This window comes from Engystomops pustulosus, chromosome 9, assembly GCF_040894005.1.
Source record: "Engystomops pustulosus chromosome 9, aEngPut4.maternal, whole genome shotgun sequence".
Taxonomy (NCBI): domain Eukaryota; kingdom Metazoa; phylum Chordata; class Amphibia; order Anura; family Leptodactylidae; genus Engystomops; species Engystomops pustulosus.
In genome coordinates this window covers 97,438,900-97,461,691 of record NC_092419.1, presented here as the reverse complement: position 1 = coordinate 97,461,691, position 22,792 = coordinate 97,438,900, and the positions used below count along the sequence as shown (strand labels likewise).

Here is a 22,792-nt window from a genome sequence, read left to right as displayed (position 1 = left end):
AATGTAAATCTATTTATCTCAGTCTTGCTACTAATTCTAACAAAATACACAAAGGTGTGATTACACATCTCTACAGGGACAATACCAAACACTGGCTGCAGACTGCATAGTCACACCTGCTGACAGGTTCCCTTTAAAGACCCCATAGTCGTTGCTGCTGCCTCAATTTGGGTATGGGTATATTTAGAAGTTAAAACTTTTTCTTGCTTTTCTCATTATTTAGTAGGATTCGTCTGACATATGCTCCACGTTATCTGCTCCACAAGCTTCCCCTACACACTATATGTATATGAGGGGAGAGGCATACCTATAGCACAGCGCCACCTGCTGGAAACATGGCTGGTCTACATGGTCATAACTTCTCTCTCTCTCTATATATATATATATATATAAATATATTTATGTAAGTTTAGGCAAAGCATCCCATAGTTCTCCCACTATGTTCTGGAGGCATTGTCTGCACTTATCCCACATGATTTAAGCAGTCTAAATCAGCTACCTGTCTCTGTGAGGGTGGTCGCTGACCTTTAAATGCCCATGGTTAGAGGGTAACTCCATTTTAAAGGTACTTTACATTGATTTACATTAAAAGATCTGTCATGATGGTGGTCATAGTGTGGGGGATGTCTCACCTATAGGGTTCCCATCGATAAGCAGAATTGTGGCTACACCTGGTACTGCTGCTCAGACCATTTTAGTAAAAATATTGAGTTGTAGTACCAGCCACGGCCACAGGGAGCGCATCAGTACAAGGAAAGGGCTGCGGCGATGGAATCGTCACCGATCGCGATCTTGTAAAATCCTTTCAATTTTCAAAAATAAAACTTGGGCCAGAATTTCAAAGAGGGTTAAAGGAAACCTACCACTGCTGGCATGATAAAATCATGCGAGCAGACCACCTGGTAGGCTATTTAATACTGATGCCGGCACATACTTTAGTTAGGCACGGCGATCGTTAGTTTAGATAAAAAAACGTTTTACTTACATATGAAAATATTCCTCCGGTGCTACCCCTACGTCATCTTCGGAAGGGAGATGCCTTCCGATCTTTAATTATTCACGCCTCCTTCATTGTAGCCGTTTCCTTCGGGTGCCGAGCTCTCGGCACCTATCGCGCATGCGCAGATACTAACTCTCACACAGCCGGACAGCAATAGGTGCCGAGAGCTTGGTGACGTCACGGCTCTCGGCACCCGAAGGAGGACGGCTACAATGAAGGAGGCGTGAATAATTAAAGATCGGAAGGCATCTCCCTTCCGAAGATGACGTAGGGGTAGCACCGGAGGGATATTTTCATATGTAAGTAAAACGTTTTTTTATCTAAACTAACGATCGCCGTGCCTAACTAAAGTATGTGCCGGCATCAGTATTAAATAGCCTACCAGGTGGTCTGCTCGCATGATTTTATCATGCCAGCAGTGGTAGGTTTCCTTTAAGGAAGCCTTACAAGTGATTCAGTCATGGAGATGGAAACTGGTTGGTTTGATGTTTTTGTATCCATTTGACTAGCAATGATTATCCCTGGAAATTGTATCCTATTTATGAAGTGTTATGGGTCATTAGTACACAATGTAACGACCCCGCTCTACGCTAATAGCCATAGTGATCCATTGTCATACTGGATAATGCCTATGGGGTACAAAGAGGCAATACAGAGAGCCCCCTGCAGAGAGGCGCCTGCTCCTCTTAAATTCATGAATACATTATATACTACAGATCAATACTTACCGCAAGTACCTTTCTATTCAGACCATGTCAGTGGGGGGGGGTCGAAACCCTAATACAGTGATGGCGAACCTTTCAGAGATCGAGTGCCCAAAATGAGACCCAAAAACCATCAGCTTTTCCCCAAGTGCCAACACTTGGCAGAAACAAACTTATTGCTACCAGAATCTTTGAGCTCCAATCCGACCCTGTCCACACCTTTTTACTCTTTGGACAGGACCAAGCAGCACAGGATGGGTCACTTTAAAATAGCAGGGCACTACTTGGACTGCCTGAGACTGCAGGAAGGTTCCATGTCTGGCAAACTCTGTGCCTGGGAGACAGCCAGTGTGCCCACAGAGATGCCTCTGAGTGCCATCTCTGGCACCAGTGCCATAGGTTCGCCACCACTGCCCTAATACATAGTGCAGTTAAGGTCCTTGGCTGAGTGGTCTGTCAAACTCAGAGGAGAGGCCCATTCCAAATAAATCTTGTATATCATGTGTGGCTTAAGATATGTTATGAATATATGAAAGTTGTTGCTGAATCTGCATCGCTATTTAAAATGTACTTGTTCAAGCACAAAAAATTTTGCCTACCTCTGCACTAAGCAAAAATACGCAAAAACGCATGCGTTTTTAAAAGGACTGAAAACACAGTGGAAAAGATGGTGGCACATCATTACAGAAAAAAAATATATAAGTCAACACGATACAAGTCTTTTTAAGTGAAATGTTTATTGAAATGTTTGGTGTTTTTTTTTTACAAATTGTCAAGCATCACAGGAGACGCACAAATCCACAGCTCAACAAAAGAGAATCAGTGCAAAATATAACAAAAGGAAAGAATACAAAAAGGTTCTAAAATGAGGCCTAAAAAACCTGTTGAAAAGTAGAAGTAAGCAGCTGCCCATGGCAACCAATCAAGTTTCAGTTTTCCTGTTGGAAACTGCTGTAGAAAAATGAGAGCTTCTCTCGGATTGGTTTTCAATGACCGCCACTTCTCAGAGCCACTTTTTACAAATATAAGAGTTTGGGATCAAGTGGCTGAATATATAGAAATGTATATGTTAATGTGTATGTGTTTTACAGCAGCCACCTTTTTATTAATGAGAATCATATAAGTGGTGGAAATAAAGACACTAAGGCAAGGGCTAGACACCAGCAGCATACACCATGTCAGAGGAAAAGGCATCATGGCTGTGAAAGTAAACTTTTTAAAAGGAACACTACAGGCAAATAGGTTCATTGTTATCTCCAGTGAAGGGGCAGAGCATAATTAAGGATTGCCTCTGGACTTCTTTTACTCTTCTGTTGCGCTTTCAGGCCCGTTAAATCATGTCCACCCAGTGTTTCCATAGAAAACCACCTACTGAAGTCATCCCCCTCAAAGTATTGCAGCCATTGTGGTCCTAACCTCATGAATAAGTTCCCATGTGACAGTCACTCATTTGGTATTAGATATATTTACCATTAACCCTTCATCCGCCCCACAAAATGGCCACCATATAGTGTTGCACCTTAATGTAACGCTTTAGACAAAAGTGATAAGTCATCGATATACAGAGGTTTATAACCGGCGTTTAGGACCAGGCTCATGTCACGATGGAACATTTATCTTTTATTATCTGACATTTTGTAAAATTTTTGATAAAGTTGCATAAAGTGTTATTTATATTTGATATACTGATATCTATGATTGTTATATTTGGGCCTTAAAGGGGTTTTCCAGTCTGGATAAACAAAAGACTGATCATAGGTGGTTTCCAAGTAATCATACGTAAATTTGTGGTAAAAACCAGGCGCAGGTATCTTCCCTGTTTCCCTACAGCACCCCCATAGGCAAAATGAAGCATTACACTAATTACCTATTGGTCTGTCTATATATTAAAATGTTGTGTCCTCCATAAGTCTTTCTAGCCATTCTTTACATAATCTTGGAGTCCTGAATGAAGCATATCCTTATATGTAACTCATACCTATGTAACATTAGGCACTTATGGAGGCATTTCATGTGTTTTACTCAAAAGGCCCTATCACATAATCAGCAAGTACCATAATTGACCTGAGGCATCACATCTCTTTCTATTTTGTGTCCCTGTAGCTATATTTAGGGAACAGGTCCAAAGCAGGTAAATACATATGGGGGGGGGGGGGAATTGTTCAAGTTGCCCACAGCAACCAGAGCTCAGCTTTCATTTTCCCACAGTTGCTTATAAAATTTAAGAGTTCTGATTGGTTTCCATGGGCAACTGGAACATTTTTACCTCAGACATTACTGATAAATCTCCCCCATGGAGTATAAGTATGGGATAAAGATTGTTTACATTGGCAGCGCCATTCACAATCCATGATTAACGGATGGTGGTGATCAAATAAAAATCCCATTCACTAGACCCAATTCTAACCGCTAGTTACTATCACCTCCAGGCGCTGTGCCCAGTACTTCCCAGCCACCGTCCCGACCATAAATACATTATGGGCGGATACATGCGATCCAAAAACAACAACTGCTGAAGGAACGATGTCCTCTAGAAAGTGAAGTCATTGTCACTAGTTTCTTAAGACTGACCTGCTAAGATAATATTATTAGTCATGCTTTAAGAAATAATCAGCCATTGTTTTATATCTGGAAGGAATTAGCCATGAAAAAATATGTCTTTGTTATCGTCAAAAGTTGTCACCCAGGTTTTTAAAGGTGAGGTTCCCAATGCTCAAGGTGGGCAGACTCAAAATCCTGAACATGAGACCCAAAGGCCACTGCCCGATAGTTATGACCAATAGACCAACACTTTTCTATAAAAGAAATGGTAGGACTACAAAAATCAACTTGATTTACAAACGGAAAAGCTAAAACTAAACGCTCTAGGAAGTTACATATTTAGCTTCTGTGGTTTACCTAAAAAAAATTGCGAAACTAAAATCATTGATGAGATCTGCAGTTTCCTTCTAACTTTTGCAAGGCAAACACGTAAGCTGGCGGCCAGCACGAAGGCGGAGGTTTACACAGTCAGATAAAATCCCATCAAAAAAAGCTATGCGATATAACCTCTAAATTTCGGCTCGAAAACTATATTAAAAAACCTGAATGTGTGAACACACCCTCAAAGAGGCAGGATTTAGACCGCCATAACGAGGATGTGTTTCAGAGAGGGGGGTCTAAGTACCACGAAAGCTAAAAAGCTATTTAGTCACTTTATTCCAGTCAAACACAAATTACATTTTATTACTGCTACTGGATAAGGACTGTGGGAATTAGTTTGCTATGGGTAAGACTCAACCTTTTGCTTATAGTAGATATTACACAATCTCCAGTCCCATACGGTTAATAGAAGCATTTCTTCTGTAAATTTTGACCTCAGAAACGCACCATAAAGTCTTTTAACTAAAATACAGGCAGTCCCCGGGTTACATACAAGATAGGTTTGTTCTTAAGTTGAGTTTGTATGTAAGTCGGGACTGTATACCTTATAATTGTAACCCCAGACAATTGGATTTTAAAAATGTTGGATTGTCATAAGAACCAGGATTAACAATAAATCTTAATTACAGGCACCATTAATAACTGTTATAGCTGTTTATTGTAGCCTAGGACTCAAGTACAGTAAGTTACCAATTACCAGAGGTCCGTTTGTAACTAGGGGTCGTCTGTAAGTCAGGTGTTCTTAAGTAGGGGACCGCCTGTACAGTTTTAGGGACAATTGTGGCACATAGAAGAGATTCTTCCTATGTTTAGATTGTCAAGTGAAAAATATGGCTGCTTTCTTAAAAAAAAAAAAAAAACACTGTTGTCCGTGGTCCTAGTCTAATACCACATTTCCATCCGCTTTAAGTTAAAGGGGTTGTCCAGTCACAACAAATTAGTCAAATCCTGGCTATCTTGCTGATCGATGGGGATCTCAGTGGTGGGACCCCCACAGATCCGTTGTACTCCCTCGCACCCTATGAGAATGGAGCAGCAGGTTGGACAAGCATGCAGCAGAGACCCCCACCACCGAGACGAGACCCCCACCGATCATAAATAACCCCTTTAAATATTGTTGAGCTGTAATACCACACACACACAACACATGGAAAACACCTATAAAAACTAACCTCCCACCATGACCCTCAACCTTCTGCAGTTGTACATGTTGCATAGTAGCCATACATTAAAGCACTATAGAAAAGAGAAATAAAACAACCAATACTGTAAAAAAAAAAAAAAAATTTTTTTTTATTAGCGGATGACTTTCCCCTTTAATATCTTTTGGCAGTGATAAGCCAGTAACACAAATGCTCAATAAAATCATCAGCAATATCTTAATTTGTTATAAAACAAAACAACCTAAGATTTGTTTTTTTAAAAAGTGCATTTACATATTATTAGCATAAGAGGTATTCTCTTAGTACTCGTGGTTGTATTATATGTTTTAGTAGTATAATGAAATTGAAAATGAGCTAAAATCTCTGTTGCCATTGTCAAGCAGTATATAAAATCTCATGAATTGGTAGGACAGAAAAATGTGTAGATCTAAGGAAGATTTTGTATAAAATTGTCCATAAAACTGATTAAAAAAAAAAAATGAAGGCTTGTGCATGGTACATGTATGGTGGCACATAGAGTCCTTAAAGCTTAGTACCGCTCCTTGTGCCACATAGGGGTCCTGTGTATGGCAGCGAGTTACAATAAAGAAATTCCCTCACATTCCCCCATACCAAAAAAAAAACGGATGGAGATACAGTGTGACCAAATGTGGGTGGCATATTATGTGACTTGTACAAACACCCTGAAGCTACAGATTCAGAAGTGATAGAGTTAAAAATTGATTTCTGAGGTAAACGGTTGGGGTTAATACACCTACAGATCACACCCACTAATAGGAACTATTCAAAGTATTTAAAAAATGCATCCCGACATCGCAGGATCATGGGAAAGCTAATAAAAACCTTACAGTATTTATCAGATTCTATAAAAAATTGGCCAAACAAGATTTCCCAATTAGACGTCAACTCATGTCTCCTTAGAGATAGAGGAAACCTAAGAAGGCCAAGTAACCATCAGCCGTAATGGTGCAAGTTTAAGGACCCTACAAAATCTAATGGAGGCCATGAGGATGGAGCCGAGTGAGGCTAAAAAAAAAAAACCTCACATTTGAAGGAGCTAAAAAGTTCATCTATCAAAATGTATAAAATTTTTCACAACCTAAAAAATTTTTGGTCAAATATTTGGGTTTATGGAGATATGTAAAATCTCAATGACAAATCTACTGAGTAATGGGGATGTATGGATCTTGTGTATCAGCTATAGGTGACCCCATAGTGGAGGCAGCTATGACGGCAGACAATATTCATTAGAATGAAAGCTACTGATCCACCACCGTAACAAATACCCTACCACTCAATAGTCTCCTCACTTCTCAATGAATTTCTACGTTGGTCTATCCGACAGATTTCACGTCAGGTTGACACCCTACATTCCTGAAGAAAAGGAATAATGGCCTCACGCGTCAGTGGCTACCTCACCATTTTCATGAGGCTGAAGCTGCTCCCGCTCGGTCTCCTCCATAGGAGGACGGTCACGTTTAAAGAACCCAAACTTATACATTATGAAGACCATCAGAGCCAAAAGCAGCAAACCTGATAATACTGCAAGTACTATGACCCAGATGGGTACCGGTGCCCCGGATGACTGGTTGACCCACAGAATGTTAGTAGTGACCTCTGTAGAGTTACTTATATCAGGAAGGTTCATGTTTTTGTATGGAAATTCCAAGACCTGGAATGTGGCAGAGGACTTGAGAGAGTAGGAATGATTTTGGTTCTCGCTATTCATGAAGGTTGGTGTCCATAGTCTTGAGCGTATATACAAGATGGCACTTTTTCCTTTTTCCACACGTTCCACGTGACATTCAATCTTGAGACACTGGGCCGTTCCGCACCTAAGGGTCTGCAGGTTTCCATCCACTGGCGATACATCACGCCGATTGCGTTCATTACGGGTGACATTTTTAATGTCGTCTGCCAGTGAACTGGATGGTGTGAGGTTGAGAGGGTTGATTACAACATCAGAAGTACAGTTCATAGGTCCATCAATTTCATACTGAATGATGTACAATAAGGTTTTGCTTTGGTACTTGTATGGCCACTGGATGTTGAGGATTGCTTTACTGAACGTACTGGGTCCATTGTTGCGAAGCTCAAAGATATGTTGGACAAGTGGACCAACTTCATCTTCAGTTGTTGGGTCTTCTTTGGGTTCCCAGTTGGCAATTGGCAGGAAAACTTCGTTTGGAGTAGAAACACCTCTTATTTCGACTGCTGCCATCACTGCCAAGGCTACCTGCAGTGATTTTTTAGGACTCGTATTGTTGTATTGGTTGGAGCTTTGAATCTGGAGGTCAAAGTTTACAGTATCGTCCATTTCGTTTAGCTGATGAACACTGAATAGTAGGGCGGCTACCACCTTTGTTCCGGCCTTCATGGGGTTTCCAAGATCACATACTACAAGCCTTGTCTGATTCTCCGTCTTGAACGCACAGGACAACCTTACTAAGGACTCATTTTTCCGGACAACCCCAATAAAGTCCGCTTGGGGTGGGATATGGACAAAAAGTTCAGCCTCATAAGCTCCTTCTCCTTGATTCTGGGCATCAACCACCAGCGTCAGAGGACTGTCATCGCCGATGTAGAGCTGCTTTTGCTCACTTTCTACTGACAAAATCAAGTTGGGCTTGCAGATATTGTCTTCACCGCAGTCGAGTAAGATGTGGGCCTGTTTGGTCAGGTTGGCAGGGGTGAACTGATTCAAAATTGGCATTAGTCCAGATGCATCTGCAGCCGCCCTGTAATCCATTTGGTAATCCATGAAGACTGTGATAGGTGAAAGCTTGTCTCGAAACTCTGTCTCATCCCGCAAATATGCCTTTAATTCTTCACACTGCAAGGGTCCGCCATTGATCACCTTCATGTCCTTAGTATGAGTGGGCTGTTTGTTGTGGAGAAACAGCGCCCGCCTCACTGCACCCTTTTGCTTAAGCTTATCAAGTAGGAGTTCTACCTTAAAGGCTAAGTTTTTGGGTACATTGCCCTTGCTGCTGGCTCTCAGGCAGAATTTTACGTCAAAGCAGGAGACTGCAACTCCATTAGGCAGGTTACAAGTCTTGCTATCGGGATTGAGGAGAGACGGGTTCACCTCCAGTACTGCATTCACTGTAATAACGGGTCTAGATCGGTACAGTATGGCCTTGTCAGCCCCAAAGGCTCCAACCACCAGGTCTGGGTAACCATTCACGTCCACATCTGTGGCTCCTTTAAGCGAGTAACCAAAGCTTGGTGGCATGGTTTTAGATGCCCACTGACCTTCAAGAACCTGAGATGGTGTTGTGCTCATCCCAGAACTCCTGCCATTGTAGATGTAGACCAGACCCCTTTTATTCTCTCCTGCGTAAGGTGCACCTATGGCAATGTCATTGTACCCATCCTGGTCCAAGTCACCCAGAGGGCCAATAGAGCTACCAAATCTTGAAAACAGATCAAACCCAGGCAGTTTAGTCAATAATTGCAGCCCAGATCTGGCTTGTTGAAGGTAAACAGACACTTGCCCGACTTCCTGAAGTTTCCCATCCGAACCTCGGTCCATAAAGAGAGGGGCGCCAATAAACAAGTCCATCAAGCCATCTCCATTGATATCAGTGGTGGCAACGGAGTAGCCGAAGTAGGCAGCCATCTGCTCACCGGTGAAATTATACAGCGACGTCATACTCTGGCCATCGTAAATAGACACCATGCCTTGTGTGCGGGCAGCTCGGGGGACACCGGAAACAAAGTCTTCAATGGCGTCACCGTTAAAGTCCCCGACTGCCACAGAGTAGCCCAAGTAGCTGTCGTCATACAGGGGGCTGGCGGCCCGGGTGGCCAGTTGTTGCGGGTAGGTAATGCTGTAGCTTTTGTCATCATAACTGCTTATGATATCGTCCACGGTATCTGAAATTATTTGCCCCTGCCAGTAGAAGCTGCCAGGTCCTCCCAGGAGAACCCGATTGGTTTTGGTAAAGTCCACACTGAAGCCGCCCTGGCAGAACCCTTGCTCCTGGGCATCGTGCTTGGAGTTGGACCTGCAGGGGGCATATTCTACAATCCGATCTCCAGATTTCAGGTAACAAGTCCCCACTGGTTCCCTCTCCTGCTTCCTCTGCTGGGTCCTCCAGTGGTAGAGGGGGGCACAGGCCAGGATGGTGCCCGCCTTAGCCCTCAGCGATGCCCCGAACCACTGGTTGGACTTGAATTCTATAGGGTCATTGATGTCATACATTCTGTTACCGCTGGAGTCGAAGACAATGGACTGGCACTTGGCATTCCTCCAGTCGCACTTCTGCACGTCTCCTCCCTGGGTGATGCCAGGCTGCGACGTGTTGGCTTTGGGGGCACCAATAAGCAGGAACGAGGAGCTGGCATCCGGGAGGAAGAAGTCCACAGCGAAGCCGAAGTAGCTGCCCTCCGGGCCGGACTGGACCAGCGGGTTCTCCACGTCCAGATTGAATCCGGAGGAGGCGGGCAGCAGCAGCGGCAGGAGGAGCAGGGCGGCGGCGGCGGCCATAGTATCACACACACAGCGTCTTCCCAGCAGACCGAGCCCCAGCCCGGACACTGCACAAACTTCCGCCGATCCCGGGGACTTTCCTTGTTTTCTCATCAGACGGGCTGGGGGCAGGCACAGGGGCCGGACCGGGGCGGAGTCATCCCGGGAGGCGGGGTTAGCGGGCGGAGACCTCAGCACCGGAGCAGCAGCACCTACCGGGTTAAAAACAACTGCTGCAGGGGGGAGGGCTGCAAGAGCAGGGATAGGGGGCCGCAGGGGTTAAACCAGGGATAGGGGACCGCGGGGGTTAAACCAGGCAAATGAGACTACAGAGAGAGAGGGGACCACAGGGTTTAAACCAGGGATAGGACACTGCAAGGGCTAAATCTTGTATAAAGGACTGCGAGGGTTAAATTAGAGATTGGGGACGGCAGGGGTTAAACCAAGTATAGGAGACTTCAGGGGTAGGAGATATACGGGTTAAACAGGGAATGGGGAACTACAGGGGGTTAAACCAGGGATAGGAGATACAGGGGTTAATTCAGGGATAGGGGAATGTAGGGGTCAATTTAGGGATAGGGGAATGCAGGGGTTAATCCAGGGATTGGGGAATGCAAGGGTTAAAACAGGGATTGGGGAATGCAAGGGTTAAACCAGGGATTGGGGAATGCAGGGGTTAAACCAGGGATTGGGGACTGCAGGGGTTAAACCAGGGATTGGGGAATGGAGGGTTGAAACCAGTAATAGGGGAGTGCAGGGAATAAACCAGGCAGTGCCAGGGGTATGAGCAGGGATTTGGGGCTGGTAGGGGTTATGGTAATTAGGGGGGATATAGGGGTGTAATCCCAATGTCTAGGCACATGAGCAGCCCCCAGCATTGCCAGGCAGAGAAGGCTGCAGGGTGATCGGGCGGTGCCAGGCGCGGTGCCCGTCCTGTTAGCACATTATTTGGATGAAGGCCGTGTTGTTGTTCCATAGATTAATCAGTTTAGCCTAATTCTGTTGATCCTGATTAAATTCTGTGTGATCCGCCCTCGCCCTGTACTGCTGACATCACCCCGCGACATGACACATCTGCGTCTCATTGTGTGACAGGAGGATTACACATCTGCATCGCATTGTGGGGAAGTGCTGTCCTGAGAGTTCCCTGCCCCACGCGGGGTGGGAAGGGTTAATAGGGGGGAGGGGGTACTGCTTGTCTGTGCTGGTTACTGCCTGTGTCCTGCATTCTCTGTATAAAGTAAACAGCTTCTCCTCAAGTCTTCCTTATAAGGAGCCTCCCTGACAGAGAACAGCCCTGCAGCCCAGTCACTTCCATGAATGCCTCGCCTGCAGAGCTAGCACTTCACCTGGATCTCGCATAACATCTAGTGACACGTCCACTTGGAAAATTGGTGTCACTCGGCTTTCCTAGCGAGACACATGCTGAGGTTACACTGCGTTTTAGCGAATGCTGAAGGCTGAAAGAATGCGTCAAAAAACGTGACACATCGTGTGAACGTGGCCTAAAAGAAAACGTCTGATTCCTAAATGATGGGTTAATTTAATCAACAGAAGGATGCCAGGCTACATGGGCAGTATTCAGAGGGCGCTTGGCATGTAGCCCAATACAAGCCTATGGCTGCAGTCACATTGCGCAGGCTCAGTCCGTATCCAGCCTAGGGCCATGTATACATGCTGCAGCTGTGTCCTGCGTGACTGTACATGCAGACAAGCAGGAGGATCAGATTCTGCTCTTATCTGACTTCTGTATTTGTCTCCTTTTTCAGATCTTGGAGGATGAAAACATAAAAATTATTGACCATATTCCCCGTCCATATTTATTATCATGTGTATATACATATATCTCCCATAAAATAATATACAATTGGTAAAAATATTGCACCTTAAAAGAAGATTTGAAGAAGTGAATGCAAAGTTGGCTCTGCTTTAAAAACACGGATCTACCTATTAGGGTAGTAATAGGTAGATCCATGGTGGGAACTTCTTTCTCCCAGAAACAGCGCCACCCCATGTCTATAGGATGTGCCTGGGATTGCGGCTCTACAACATTGGGGATGAGTTGCAGTATAGACCTGAGATATTCGCTATAGATGGAGTTCTGTATCTGTGCAGTAGAGGTTAATCCAGGCAGGGTGTGAGATATGAAGGCAGGACGTTAGGTGTCTGTGCGTCACCTGCAGATGTCTGGATCATAGTGACAGGTAATGGGTCAGGAATGCAAGGACGTCCCTCCCTTTCCCGCCTCTCCCTCCCATATCCTTTCTCTGTTATTTTCCACATTCTGTGTGCGTTATTTAGGCTTTTGTTTTGTGTCTTTTCTGTACTGCCCCCTCGTTTTTTTTTTTAGTTTTGACCCTCTCTAGTCATCGCCATTCACACACAGCGTTTACCTCACATGATGGGACATGTCAGGTCCACACATAGTGGCTCCAGTCAGACTGACGTCCCGATAATTATTCCCATTGTCAGCCATTAACTTACAGGTGTGCAAATTAAAAAACATTCGTGCAGTCTTAGGGCGCATTCACACGATGCGTTGCGTCACGTTTTTTGATGCGTTTTTGGCGCATTACAAAGGCTTCAGCCTTGATTACATGCTGAGTTTACATTGCGTTTCCACTGCATCTGCTAAAACACAATGGGGGACATTTACTTAAAGTGTCGGTGTCTGCATTGGCTTTGTTACCGACCTGCTCTCGGTAAGAAGACACACATTTAATATTGTGTAGCTGTGCAGAGACATTTCTGGCGCCAAGACTATTTTCTGTCCCTGGGACCAAAATCTGTCCCGAGCACCAGAAATGTGTCCAACAGTCCCTGCTAGACCAGTTTTCTTTTGGTCTACTTTCCGCCAGTTTACAGCGCCCAAAAAGGCTGCGACACATATTAATTGTGTCTGAGTTTCCACTCCGCCAAAGCCACGCCCCTTTTCGGAGAAGAGTCGGAGCAGACGGAAAAAGTCATTTTTTCTGGCGCCGCCAGCTAATAAATAGGTCTGAGAGCAGAACATGTGGTGAGAGCGCCACAAAACTGGCGGAAACGCCATAGTAAATGTCCCCCAATGTAACCTCAGCATGTGATCAAAGCTGAAGCCTTTGGAATGCGCCAAAAACGCATCAAAAAACGTGACGCAACACATCGTGTGAAAGCGCCCTCACGAAAACAGCACCGCAACGGGCCACGGCAGTTCAGAGATTAATGGGTCTTAGTGGCAATACCACACACTACCTATGGTCAGGAGAGGAGCTGTTTTTGGAAAAAAGCAGCCCTGTTTTTTCAACCTCCGTACAACCCCAACAACACGTTGCGTTGTGGCTTTGTTTGCAAACACAAACGCAGACCAATCGGCACCCACCCGGGTGGGTTGCGGCCCGATCCCATTGGCGTTTCTATGGAAACACCTGTGTTTGGGAACGAGCCACGGTGTTTTGCATGAAAGTAACGCAAAACACCGGCGGCTCGTTCCCGATCGCAGGCTTTTCAATGGAAAGGCTGATACGATCGGGCCGCGACCCGTCCCGGTGGGTGCCGTTTGGTCTGTGTTTGTGTTTGCAAACGAAGCCACAACGCAACGTGGGACAGCGCCCTGAGGAAACATTGCATGGATATGTATATTATATACATGCACTTTTTGCTTCTCATTAATCTAAATGTACAGTTGGGATACATGTACTGCATTGGTGATCCCATCCCATATTGTATCGCCATATATGAAGCTTTCTGTAATTTTGGGGTCTTCTAATAAGAACTATATTCCCTGGGCATGCTGGGAGTTGTAGTTTTGGTTCAGGTTGGGTTCTGCTTCAGAACATAGATAGATGAGGGTTGCGTATAATGGACCATAATGGTTTTTGTGACAGCAACCAATCAGATCCCCAGTTCTATTCTCTTACATGCATTTCAAAAATGAAAGGCGGAAGGTGATTGGTTGCTAGGGGCTAAATCAATCTAGTCTGTTTACATGGGCCTTGTGTGTTTATTCTCCTCACTCTTGTATGTGACGCGTCCGTTATACGTAGATGTAGATGCAGTTGATAAAACGTAAAGACCTGTTATATCTGCAGTCTGACGGTTGTGCCCTGCCAATGTCTGAGGCGTTTACTTGAAATCCGGCGCTTATTACATTACAAGCCGAGCCTCAGGGAGCGTTTTCACACGATGCGTCTCGTTTTTTGATGCGTTTCTGACACATTCCAAAAGCTTCATCCTTGATCACATGTTGAAGTAACATTGTGTTTCCATTGCATTTGCTAAAACTCAATGTAACTTCAACGTGTGATTAAGGCTGAAGTCTTTTGAATCCGGCAAAAACGCATAAAAAAAAACATGACGCAACGCATCGTGTGAATGCGCCCTTGGCCTTGATCACATGCTGAGAATACATTGGGGGACATTTATTATGGTGTTTCCGCCAGTTTTGTGGCGCTTTCACTGCATCTTCTGCTCTCCTACCTATTTCTTAGCTGGCGGCGCCAGAAAAAATGACTTTTTCCTCCTGCTCCGACTCTTCTCCGAAAAGGGGCGTGGCTTTGGCGGAGTGGAAACTCAGACACAATTCATATGTGTCACAGCCATTTTTGGGCGCTGTAAACTGGCGTAAAGTAGACCAAAAAAAATTTGGTCTAGCAGGGACACAAAACAGTGCTATTGCACTGTTGCCTGTTCTCTGACTGTTGGACACATTTCTGGTGCTCGGGACAGATTTTGGTCCCAGGGACAGAAAATGGTCTCGGCGCCAGAAATGTCTCTGCACAGCTACACAATATTAAATGTGTGTCTTCTTACCGAGAGCAGGTCGGTAACAAAGCCAATGCAGACACCGACACTTTATGTAAATGTCCCCCATTGAGTTTTAGCACGACATTTCTGGCGCCGAGACCATTTTCTGTCCCTGGGACCAAAATCTGTCCCGAGCACCAGAAATGTGTCCAACAGTCCCTGGTAGACCAGTTTTCTTTTGGTCTACTTTCCGCCAGTTTTCAGCGCCCAAAAAGGGCTGCGACACATATTAATTGTGTCTGAGTTTCCACTCCGCCAAAGCCACGCCCCTTTTCGGAGAAGAGTCGGAGCAGGCGGAAAAAGGCATTTTTTCTGGCGCATCCAGCTAATAAATAGGTCTGAGAGCAGAACATGTGGTGAGAGCGCCACAAAACTGGCGGAAACGCCATAGTAAATGTCCCCAATGTAACCTCAGCATGTGATCAAGGCTGAAGACTTTTGAATGCGTCACGCAACGTATTGCGTGAATGCGCCCTCACACAACACAATAGACGTCCTGTCAGAATATCTGACATTATTAATAGAAACCTGACAGACACATTATAAGGCCTCATGCACACAGCTGTAAATGGCAGCGGTGAGCTAGCCGCACAAATGGCCACCATTGACTTCTTTTCTGCACAGTCATCGACAGGGCGACAGCGCCGAAATTTATAGAGCTGCCCGTTTCAGAACATGATCATGTGTCAGATGCCTCGTTCCCATGTGGTGATTGCTTTGCCTTGAGTTTTGAAACACAACGCAATGGCTCCTCCTTGAAGTAATATTGGTTTTTGACCTTTTTTACTTTTCTGACAGAACTTTTTTTTCTAAAAACAGCGCCTCTCATATTAATGGATCTACCTGGTATTACAGCTCAAATGAGATTCAGAAAGAAAAAAAAGGAATGTCAGCTCTGTTCACTGTGGATGTTAGAGGTCTGTGGCACTCCCACAGATATTGAATGGAGTGGCATTCCTTATCATGTGGATAAGGAGTAACGAATGGGTTTTTTTAACGGACTGCTTAAATACCGGCCCAAAAACGGGTTCAAAATGCCATGTGTACCAAAATGCTAAATAGACTTTATGTGTGAACGCAGCCCGAGACTTCTGTTATCATGGCTTTAGTGACGGAAGATAATTATGGAGGTCAAGACGAAGGTGTGAACTGGACTAAAGATAAAAGTTGTCTGAACCCATTGATTTGAAATGAACAGCACTTACAAAACTCCCGCTCTGATGGGGAAATCCCTTTAGGGCAGATAATATGGCGCTTGTGTGTCTGAGGAAGGGAGAGGATCAAATATCAGCCAGGTACACATCACAGAGGTGTTTCCGCTCCCTTGTCTCACCACTCTGATAGATGGTTGTGTGTTTGTTCTCTATCATCTCCTAACTACTAGTCTTCCACGTGATATCATCCACTACACCTCCCTCCTCCTGTCACCACCTCTCCACCAGTGAGTGTAGCTCACCTCTAGCCCTCGCACCACTCCCTCCTCCAGTGCTTGCCAGGAGCAGCTGCTGACTATAGAGCTTCTGCGGGACTCCAGGTGTATGGCAGGGAGACAGGTATGAGCGTCGGGGGTTGTCTTATCTGAGATCCACAAGTTCATGTTATGTTTCTGCGACATTAGCAAAGGCCCCGGCGCCAAACCTGTACTTACCGCACCACAAGCCACGAGCTGGAGTGACGCCCGGGTGCTGCTTGTTCAGGGTATGCTGCTATCACGTCTGTACGGCCCAATTATAGACTAGTCCTATATGTCTGGCCGGTCCGTAAGGAGGGTAGTGCGCATCAAAATATTTGCCTGGAATTGGATCTCCTGTGGAATATTGACCGCGAGCAGCAGCCTGTATTCTGCAGACACTGGTCATAGGTTGGAAAACTGGAGGAAAGAATAAACCGTAGGAAAATCTTACATTTCTATATAATTCTCTATAAATAGGATATATATATAACTATTTACTGATAGGAAGACGTGATTCACTAATGATAATAGTTAACCCTTTTATCACCGGTGACCGCGCGTCTCCGAGGACACTATAGTCCACGTTATCTCTGAGTGCCGTGCAATTGACTATTATCTATTGTCCCCTGTTATCTGCCAAGTCCAGACTTTGACTGGGCGACTAGAGGTTTGGAAATTTTTGTACGATCCTAGTCCTTCTTTAGCATATACGTTTAACAATCACACGCAGACGCGATGTGAACATCCCCCCACCACTTACTGACGGGAAGTGCCCCCTATAATCATTACTTTATCTCACATCTCCAGAGACGCTGACAAACAGATGTGGACAAGATGGTAGCAATTATTTTTCTATAAATTGTACGTTTTTGGTGGCGCAGAAATCCGAGGGGTTAATTTTTGCCTTAAATAACTTGCAGTTACATGTTATAGGCAGGCGGAGCTGCGAGGACAAAAAGAAGAAAATGCGGTAGCAAACATACCGCAGATACCGAGAGACGGTTCTAAAAATATCACTCGGACTGAGTCGGGTTGAATGCACTTTGCAAGTGGAGGGAGAAACAATTGACCATGGCGGGGGTTGGCGCACTACCAGGGATACGTGACCCTGAAACCGATTGCAAATCTCATTAAGACTGTCTGGGAGCCGACACAAGCCGGGAGTAGATTTAAAGGGGAAGTTCACTATTATTAAAGGAACTACAGAGCGTGCAAGTGGTTCCATCCTCCCATAGTGATCACATACTCATTAGCGATGTGTTACTTGCTATTCTATAGTCTCATGGGTCCTGTGAAGTAGTGGGTACCCAACTTTCCCAGATGCAGATATTATAAATCAGAACTTTTACAACTTGCCTGAACATCCCAGTGACCTAGTTCTACGCTATTTTTGGGCATAAGCTATACTTATTACTTTTATACACTACAATTATCAGTGAAATTTGATGGTAAAACTTGGTGACAGACCGATTCAAGAGCTTTCTATACACCCTGAATGGCCTATACTGTTCTGTATTATCTCTCTCATATACTAAGTGTCAGTCCTCACTTTGTTCACTATGTTACATCGGCTGGATCTGTATCGGTTATATTCACCCTTTGTCTGCCGTCTATGAATCAGCCGTCCCTCTTACATTTTCTCACCACTTCCTCTTTATTTTTCAGGGCTCCAGCCCAAGAACCCGGTGCTTGTCAAGAGCCTTTCCCTGGAGCCGGCTCATATCTCCGTGCAACCAGAAAAACCCCAGCGTCTCCGATCTGACCCTGGAAACTCAACCGACTGCAATGGGATCCCCTCAGATCAACCCAATTCCAAACCAGCAGCACCTCGGCGCCCCCCACACACCAAACCCGAAGGTGAGATCCTTATATATAGAGTAAGGAAGTGAGAACATGTGATGCACAGAAACCAAACCACAAACCCACCACAGCCTGAGAGTCTGGAGTGGAGTCTGAGAAAAAGACATGATGTGTGTATGATGATGTTCTGCAGCAGCTGGGGCACAGCACTGCAGGGATACTTCATACAATGAAGTGAGAGAGACAGATGAAGGGATCTGAGCCTGCGGTATCTCTATATTATCACCAGGACGGTATTCTACACGTATACTCTATGTGCACAAGGGAATGGGAAATCTGTAACATAAACCCCATTCCTTAATCTCATCCTTCTATGTACATTCCCGGATTATGGGAATTATTGTTCTTGGAATATCTAAAAATACAGACTGATAATTACTTAAAAGTAAGCTTTCCTAAAAGGGTAAGGGGATACTGAGGGAACAGCTTATCTAAAGAGAGAACAAGGTTTTGGGTGCGTTAAAAAAAAATGGAGCTTTGTTTGCTCCAGCAGCAGGAGACTGGGAAAGTTTGGGCACCCCCCCAAATACATAAGATTATTGATGTGATACAACTACATCTGTAAGGACCAATTCATAAGCATCTTAGTCTGCCCATTCACATTAGATGCCGGACCACGCAAATGTGGTGGCTGAGCATTCCTGTGCATGGGGGAGTCTGGAGGAATAGCGACCTTGGCTATGTGCAGTGTATGGCGAGCTTCAGTCCAGTGCTATCCGTTAGAACAATTACGTCCAATCTTCCTTAGGGAAGATTTCATAGGGTTAAGGCGAAGCTTCACTGGGTCACAACCCAATATCTGCACTAGACCCCCCAACTATAATGTATTGCTCTCTGTAAGGGAAATAGACAGTTTATGCCCCCTTAAGACATGTGGGCTGCACCCCTCAAGTCCTTGACCATAGGCCACATATCGATGCTTGGGCTGGTGGACTATTTATCCTAACAGTGATAATAGTTGTGCCCCCTTTTTGGTGTACCTCCATGGTGTGGGTGAGTTGTATACATACATTGAGTGTATCTGCTATAAGCCCTCTGCTTCATTCAGTGTGAATATTCTGATATAACATCCATCTCTCTGTTCCTGTACAGTTCCTCCAAAGCCCCCGCACCTGCAGAGCGTGAGAAGACCCCGGCCTCCTGGCCATATCCCTCCACCCCCTTCACGTCCGCTGCCTGCAGACCCCCGCCTTGCCAGGGGGCCCCTGCGTGTGGAGAACAAGGATGGGACACCCTCCGCAGTTACCTCCCTGATAGAGAAATTTGAGAGGTAAGTGATGATGATATTGGTGTGATCATCATACAGCATATTAGAGGGGGTGGGATGATGACATCAATGACCAGGTGGGGTGGTCTTATAACCTAGATGTCCACCAAAGGGAGCAGGTAAGGAGCAGATGCCATATACTGGTCAGATCAGTAACACTGTATCTCCTCTTCTCCAGGGAGCCAATCATCCTGCCTGCTGAACGCACCAACCCCACCTACGACACGGACCCCGAAATCACCAGCACCCCTTCCCTGCACCCTGACTATAGCATGGGAGATCTGGGGAACAAACTCCTTGATTTACTGGAGCCGGAGACGTCTCAGGCCAGCCTGGAGAGAAGACGTCGACTTGTCGTAGAAGGGGGCGATGCAGAAGAAAGGGGGGAGCAGGACTCATTGGGGAAACTGGCAAACAGGGACAGTGGTATTGACAGTATCAGCTCTCCATCCACCAGCGAGGAGATGTGCTTCCTGGGAGAGGTGGAGGAGGGTGGGAGAGAAGAGATGGAGCCCCCTCATATCACAGTACAACACAGCTCGCCCCGGGACTCGGAGGGCGACAGCGACATGGAGGACGGCAGCGGAGGAGAAGAGGAGCTGACTCCTAGAAGACTGGATCCATGTGAGGTAAGAGGAGGTCATGGCGTGCATGTGTCTGCGGGGCAGGAGATCTGTCACTGTGGTTGGAACGCCTTCAGCTTATCACACCAAGGCTTCTACGCCATTATTATGGGTCATTGACATTGAGAAGAACATCGTGGTCAAGGTTAAGGGCATACAGAGATGGTAGAGGGGTCCTGTGCCCAGGACTGGAGAGACACTCGTATAGATTACAGCACATGGGCCACCATTGATTTGGATGGATGCCATGTAATACTACATTTCACCAGCAGGGAATGTTTTCTTGCTGTTAGTAGTGAATGCTAGCATTGCCATTGGCTGGGAATAATACACGAAAAAATATTTCCCCACCGCAAATCATTTGTATCATTTGGATATATCGTTTCCTGTAAGCGCATCCATCTGTGGTCTATGTAAAGAGGAGCCGTCACCGCTCCAAAAATTTCAGTATTAACTTTAAAAAAAAGGCTTCAAAAATTATGCAAATGTACCTCAGAGTCTTCGTCTTCATTAACAATTATGGAGCCTCATTACGCATAATGTTTGAAGCCTTTCTTTTGTATAAAGGGCATATAAACAAGAGCATAAGAAGAGCAAATCCCTCCAGAGGGGGCAACACAGCAGTATGTCGGTGTGCTTGGTTTACAATCCTTCATCCTGGTGGTAGATGTCCTTTGAAAAACGCTTCTGTGGTGCGGTGCTGTTGGGGACCCAGGGCCCAGAGCCATGGGGGCTATGTCTGCCAGGATGGGTGCTGAGGGGGATACGTAGGGACCCACTTCAACAAGGACACCGTGAATTGTTAGTGGTTTATGCAATGTGATCAAAATGTAACTAAGAAATCACGTTCTTTTGTGAATGTTGCCTAATGGCAGTAGATCGTTGTGTTGTGTGGATGTGCGGTCCACCACCCTACTATATACATGGGCACAGTACTACTATTCCTATCTTTTATATGAAGACAGGGGACATGTATCACTCCTATTGCTTTCTTTTTCTCTTTTTGTGCAACTTTTTGTGAGACTTTTTAGGTGCAGAATCCAGCAGCGCACCACAGTTATCTGCCTCCAGGATTTAGTGCAGTCGCCGGATTTATCTTTGTAACCCAGAAGTTTGTGACACTTTTGGGCTCTGAAATTGTCCCATTCTTGCACCTAATAAGTCCCAAAACAGAGCATGCTAGACCCAGACTTACTTTTGGTAAACTACTATTTGGGATTAAAAAGTTGCACACCACAAAAAGTTACAAAAGTGATACTAAAAGGGCAACTCATCGCATGTATCACGGAGGGGGAAAACTTAAGATACATTGCAGTGATTAAAGGAAACATGTCACCAGGGACCTAATTTTCACCTGCAGTGCAAAAATGTCCCTCTGCCTTCTCTGAGCATTACAATATAATTGTGTGTTATAACTTACTTGGCACCCTGACAGAATCCTCTGTGTAGTCCCAGGGGCTGGACTTTGGTTTGGATGCATTTAAAAAAACATGTGACTTGTCTGTGCTGCAGGCTCCTCAGCTCTCAGCCCCCACCTTTGTGCTCCTGTACAGCTCCTCCCTCTTCCACTGATATCACTTTACCAGGCTGTGACCTCTGTGAAGGAGCAGGAGGGAGGAGCTGTACAGGAACAAAAAGGTGGGGGCTGAGAGCTGAGGAGTCTGCAGCACAGATAGGTCACATGTTGTTTTTTGAAATGCATCCAAACCAAAGTCCAGCCCCTGGGACTACACAGAGGATTCTGTCAGGGTGCAAGGTAAGTTATAACACACAATTATATCGTAATGCAAATGCTTATAAAAGGCAGAAAGGCTTTTTTGCATTGCAGCTGTAATTGACTTCTATAACCTGTCCTTAATGAAAATGAGGTCCCTGGTGACAAGTTCCCTTTAAGTAGCCAAATTCAGGAAACTTGAAAATGTGGCAGCCGATAAACTATAATACACATGTCCCATACTATAGTATTGCTACTCCTATCCTAGGGGTAGTAGTGCTATGGTATGTCTTTATACAGGATAAGAGTTGTAGTACTGAGCTGCGGCCATGTATACCGGATAAGAGTAGTAGTACTGAGCTGCGGCCATGTATACCGGATAAGAGTTGTAGTACTGAGCTGCGGCCATGTATACCGGATAAGAGTTGTAGTACTGAGCTGCGGCCATGTATACCGGATAAGAGTTGTAGTACTGAGCTGCGGCCATGTATACAGGATAAGAGTAGTAGTACTGAGCTGCGGCCATGTATACCGGATAAGAGTTGTAGTACTGTCCTGTGCCTTTTTATACAGGATAAGAGTAGTAGTACTGAGCTGCGGCCATGTATACAGGATAAGAGTAGTAGTACTGAGCTGCGGCCAAATATACAGGATAAGAGTAGTAGTACTGTCCTGTGCCTTTTTATACAGGATAAGAGTAGTAGTACTGAGCTGCGGCCATGTATACAGGATAAGAGTAGTAGTACTGAGCTGCGGCCATGTATACCGGATAAGAGTAGTAGTACTGAGCTGCGGCCATGTATACCGGATAAGAGTAGTAGTACTGAGCT

General features: G+C 45.2%; 2 protein-coding genes across 4 annotated transcripts in view; one reads left to right on the top strand and one right to left on the bottom strand.

The window, feature by feature from the left end:
• Positions 1–22,792, top strand: part of FGD1 (FYVE, RhoGEF and PH domain containing 1) — a 78,691-nt gene that overhangs the window by 40,331 nt on the left and 15,568 nt on the right. For 2 of the 3 annotated variants that reach the window (XM_072124327.1, XM_072124329.1), the window contains exons 2-4: positions 18,164–18,355; positions 19,451–19,628; positions 19,804–20,254. In XM_072124327.1, the coding sequence (XP_071980428.1) occupies positions 18,164–18,355; positions 19,451–19,628; positions 19,804–20,254 (821 nt within the window). Of the gene's footprint in view, positions 1–16,636; positions 16,744–18,163; positions 18,356–19,450; positions 19,629–19,803; positions 20,255–22,792 lie in introns of those variants that run through there. The other variant, XM_072124328.1, reaches the window with a different exon arrangement.
• Positions 5,891–10,385, bottom strand: ITGAV (integrin subunit alpha V). Its single transcript, XM_072124322.1, has one exon. It carries the CDS (start codon positions 10,375–10,377, stop codon positions 7,186–7,188), a length of 3,192 nt encoding a protein of 1,063 aa, XP_071980423.1. The 5' UTR covers positions 10,378–10,385; the 3' UTR covers positions 5,891–7,185.

Excerpts from the sequence above, each read along its gene's own strand:
- ITGAV (XM_072124322.1), bottom strand. The coding sequence starts at position 10,377 with ATGAGAAAACAAGGAAAGTCCCCGGGATCGGCGGAAGTTTGTGCAGTG.